The sequence below is a fragment of the Plasmodium reichenowi genome, chromosome 5 (genome assembly GCF_001601855.1).
Source record: "Plasmodium reichenowi strain SY57 chromosome 5, whole genome shotgun sequence".
Lineage (NCBI taxonomy): Eukaryota > Apicomplexa > Aconoidasida > Haemosporida > Plasmodiidae > Plasmodium > Plasmodium reichenowi.
The window spans coordinates 604,244-609,768 of NC_033650.1; the positions used below are offsets into that span (position 1 = coordinate 604,244).

At 17.7% G+C, this 5,525-nt stretch overlaps 2 protein-coding genes across 2 annotated transcripts in view; one reads left to right on the forward strand and one right to left on the reverse strand.

Annotated features, from left to right (window-relative positions):
* Positions 1-50, reverse strand: part of PRSY57_0518600 (carbon catabolite repressor protein 4, putative) — a gene marked incomplete at both ends in the record, with an annotated part of 7,819 nt that extends 7,769 nt beyond the window's left edge. Inside the window, one exon of the mRNA XM_012906254.2 lies at positions 1-50. This exon is cut by the window's left edge and continues 6,478 nt beyond it. Within this exon, the coding sequence (XP_012761708.2) occupies positions 1-50 (50 nt within the window).
* A 3,387-nt stretch (positions 51-3,437) lies between these two features.
* Positions 3,438-5,525, forward strand: PRSY57_0518700 (zinc finger protein, putative; the record flags this gene model as incomplete). The annotated part of the gene is made up of 1 exon (XM_012906255.2): positions 3,438-5,525. One exon carries the CDS (start codon positions 3,438-3,440, stop codon positions 5,523-5,525), a length of 2,088 nt encoding a protein of 695 aa, XP_012761709.2.

Consider the following 5,525-nt stretch of genomic DNA (forward strand, 5'->3'; position numbering starts at 1 on the left):
TTTTTTTTTGTGCAATGTTGGCGGTTGACAGTACTTGGATATATATACATATACATTTATACATATATATACATATATACATATATATATATATATGTGTGTAGCCTAGGGGGTTGCTAATTTTTGTTTTGACCACAAAGTTAAATTATTTCGAATAGGATTCATGAGGAATGCTATCATATGATATTATATATGTATATAAATATAAGTATATATTATATATTACCTTATATGTTTTATATTTTTCATATTTATATTTTCTTATAAGTTACATTTTTACTTAAGTTACTGTTCAGAGGAAAATAAAACTACATTACCATTTATAACATATTTTATTATTTCGTAAAATTAATTGGTAATATTTTCGCTCATATATTATCCCCTGAATATTATTAATTTCATTGATAAATAAATAAAAAAAAAAAAAAAAAATTAATATATATATATATATATATATACATTTATATATATATATTTATATATAAATATATATTATTGAAGTATATAAGGATTTACATTTTTCTAAATATATTATATATATATATTTTATTATTTCTTTTTTTTTTTTTGGTATTTGAAATAACTGCAAAACTTTTGTGTATACATACAAATGTGTTTTTATAAATAAAAAAATATGTAGGTGTATAAGATTTTATTTTATATATAATATTCAACGAGAAAGGTTTAGGATGTTATAATATTAAATATTTACAATATGTATACATTATTTATATATAAAAGCTCCTTATATAATTAAAAAATATAATATATATATTAATAGTAAAAGATTAATAAACACATATATATATATATATATATATAATAATATGTTAATAATATATTATTATATGTTCAGGTATAATATTACATACATTTTCTATTCCTTATAAAAACAAAATAATTTCACTTTAAAAACATAATAATATCTCTATGAGTTTTAGATATTGTTATATATATATATATATATATATATATATATAACGTGAATGTAAATGATAAAAAAGTTTCAAGAATATATATAATATATATTATACATATATTATATATATATATATATATTATTATTATTATAATATATATGTATAGTATTTTACTTTCTTTTTTTTTCACCTTGTTTTTTCTTTATATACAATATTATAAGCTCATACGCAAATATATAATATTATACATATATATTATTATATTATATATATATAGTATAAAATTATTTAAATTTACTATATTATTTTTTTCTTATTCTTTTTATAAAAAAATATTTATTATATATTTCATATATATATATATATTTGTTTGTTTATCAGTATACTTTGGATGACACATATATTTTAAATAATATGCTTATTTTATTATTTTTTTTTATTTGAGATGAAGTATATATATATATATATATATATATAATAATTATTTGAGTTATGGAAAAAAAAAAAAAAAAAGGGAAACACAACTTTTTACTGCAAAGTGGAATATATAAAACGTAATATATAAAGATATAAATGCACACGTATTAAAAAAAAATATGAACACAATATAATATTTTATAAAAATGATGTTTGTTTATAAATTTACATTTATCTATATATAATATGAAATCATATATAAATATAAATATACAAACATATATATAAAAGTTTTTCCACATTAAGAGAGGCAAATAAATCATATATATAAATATATATATATATATATATATATATATATATGTATTTTATAATGTTGTATAATATAATATATTTATAAATGTATACATAATGCAAAATCATACGTGTAACATTTTTATAATTAAGCATATAATTTCCACATATTTGCATATATATTATATATATATATATATTTTTTTTTATTATTTTAAAACAAATATTGAAATACAATTCCCTTCCGGATAATAAAAGTGAGCATTCTTTATTTGTTCAATGTCGTTATTTAGAAAAAAAAACTCCATTGACCATTAATTTGTACACAAGTGGAAATGAGAAAAAAAAAAAGAAGAAGATTTTTTTGTTATCATAAGGAATATATATATTTATATTTAGTGGAAAATAAAAAATATTTCGAGACGTGTTTTTTAAAGAACAGGGAAGAGATAATATTGTAAAAAATATAAATAAATAATTTCATATATTATATATATATATATATATATATATATATTTATTTATATGCAATAATTTCCACATATTAGACAATGTATAATTATGTTTAGTAAAATATTCTGTAATATTATAGAAAGAATAATAATATATTTTTTAAAAGGTTATTATTATAATTTGTGTCAAGTATAAAGATTGAAAGATTCACATCAATATTGTCGTTCATATTTTTTTTTTTTTTTTATTGAAAAGGTTATTATAATATATATAATATATATATATATATATATAATTTATATTTATTTCTCTTTGATGTAAAAAATATACGCATAAGGTATATTATTAATTAAGAAACTTAATAATATATTTGTTACATTTGTATTATTATTATTATTATATATATATATATATATAATATATTGGGCGTATATATTATTTTTTTCTTGGATATACTTTATTGAATATTAATACTGTTAATGAATAAAAATATTTAAATATTTATGTTTTATATATATATATATATAATATATATATTTATTTATTATAATTCCAAGGGGAAAAATATATCACAATTTTTAATGAACATAATATTTGAAATATTTTGTTAAGAGAATACAATAATATTAAATAAATAAATAAATAAATAAATATATATATATATATATAATTATATATATATTAATATATATTTCTTGCCTTTTTCAAAAATACGTGTTTTTAATAATTAAAAATAATATATATATATATATATATATATATATATATATATATAAATATTAAGATCTCTATGCAAATATATATATATATATATATTATTTTTATAATAAGGAAAATAATAAAATAAAAGGGGAAAAATGTAAAAATTATTATTTGATGATGTATTGTTCTGTTTTTCCAAAAAAAGCAGAAAATATGAATTTTTAATTTTGTATATCTAAAATATGTATAATATATATATATATATATATTTTCATTTAAATAGATATTGATAAATAAATATAATTCAACATATCTGTCAATATATATTTTCTATTATATTTTATATTTAATAAAAATGTTTTTGAGAATGAAGTAAATAATTTAATAAATTATTTCGAAATGGATCTTTGTATGTTTATCCTTTTTTTTTTTCCCCTATTTTATTGTTCTATATAAATATATAATATGTATAACATGGTGTGCCATGAATAAACTATAGAAAAATAAAATAATATTAAATATATAATTATATATATATATATATATATATATATATATATATATATATATATTTTTTTATGCCATTTAAAACATATATTGTTATATCTTTTATTTTTGAATATTTTCCCTTTTTTAATATTCAAATAAAGGATGAGCGAATCAAGTGCCTTGAGTACTAGTGTGAAGGATACGTACAAATGTGATTCTTCAAATTGTGATAAAGAAGAATTGATTGATATTAATAAGAGTTTTATAAATATAGAAGATGAAAATACAAAAGATATAACAAATTATTTGAAGGATAAAATATCATTTATGAAAAGAATAGAAACATTTAAAGCATGGGTAAGAAAACCAGCACATTTATCTTCTCTAATATTAGCTAGGAATGGATATGTGTGTCAAGATGAGTTTGTAATAAGATGTGAAATATGTAATTGTAAATATATTTATGAAAAAGATACATATTCTATGTATACACGCATAAATGATTTATGCTTATTACATTTAGATAATTGCCCATGGAGAAATAATCTTATGGATATAAGTATATTTCATTTAGATAAAAAATCATTAACAAAAGAAGAATTACTTAGAGAATACGAAGATAATATAGTATCATTAAAAAATAATTTATTATTTGTTCCTTTGATTAATATAAAAAAGACTCTTCACGATTTAATATTTATCTTAAAAAAATTTTTAGAAAATAATATGAATAAAAAAAGATTTACCATTTTTGATCATTATGTTAAAATATTCAAAGAGGAATATATTCACATTTTTTTAAATAATAAAAATATTATAGATAAAGGAATTGAAATAATTAAAAATAAATATCCTCTATATGAAAAATACATTGTCGATATAAATTATCTAAATAATTTAAATTTTAATATGAACAACGTTACTTCTTTTATAAATATTTTATCTGATATATGTTTAGATGATTCATTTTGTGATGAACAAGATGATATAAATAGGTATTTTAAAATTGTACAAAAATTGAAAAATTATCAATATGAAAATATCAATATTTTTAAATTGCTGGCATTATTTGGATGGTCATATAAATCACAACAAGAAGAACACACACAAATACTTCAATGTAAATATTGTTTTAGAGAAATTAATATTCTGAATTATTCTTATTTCTCTTTCAAGGAAAATAAACTTTCTTTACACAAAGATATATTTTCTTCTCACCAAAAGGATGTGTTACAGTATATTTTGAAAAAAATAAACATCTTATTAGAACAAAGGAAAAAAGAAAATGAGAAGGGCACCTTGGAATATATTCCAGAGCATACCATACTTAGCAAAATGTGTGATCGTTTGAGGGACACATATGATAAGTATTATATTGATATTGCAAGGAATAATAAAAAAAAGGAACAAAAGAAAAATGAAGAAAAGGAAAATAATCAAGTAAATAAGGAAGCATATATAGAAAGAAATAATAATAAGGAGGAAACTAACGAAGAGGAAGAAAATAGTAAAAATGAAAAATTTAACAGAAGTGACAAAGGTAGTCAGTCTGATTCATATGAGGAGAATGCAGAATATTCACAAAGTGATGGAATCACTAACACTGAGTCTAATTTAGAAAGTTCCCAAAAAGAACGAGAAGGATTTTCTTTTAAATGGAAGTTCAAAAATTTGTTTTCATCACAAAGAGTTCACCAAGATGTAAATGATAAACATAATGACAAATTGTCATGTGAAGAGGATAGAGAACATATATTGGAAGATATGAAGGAGATCATTTTTTTGGATAAAATGGAAAATAATAAAGCAGACAGTGAAAATAATAATAATAATAATAATAATAATAATAATACTTATAGTAATAGTAATGATAGTAATAGTAAAGATAGTAATTGTAATGATAGTAATAGTAATAATGATGATAATAATGTGGAGAATCACTTAAAGAATTACTTGAAGAAGTGTATAGGAGAAATGTGTCTAAATATATGTCCTTATCTAGAAAACCAGAACTATTTTATTAAATCCATATACGATTATTATGTTTTGTTAACATCAGAGATGTCTACCACTAACATAAATGAAAATGCAATAAAAAATGCTTTTATCATTAGACCATTTAATGTTGTTGAAAATCATAGAATATATTGTCCATATATAACAGAAGACTTATATTTATTTTCAAAAATAACCAAACTTATTTTTGAATTGTTGATATTAGAATTTGAAAGAAAATATGTATTCAAATAA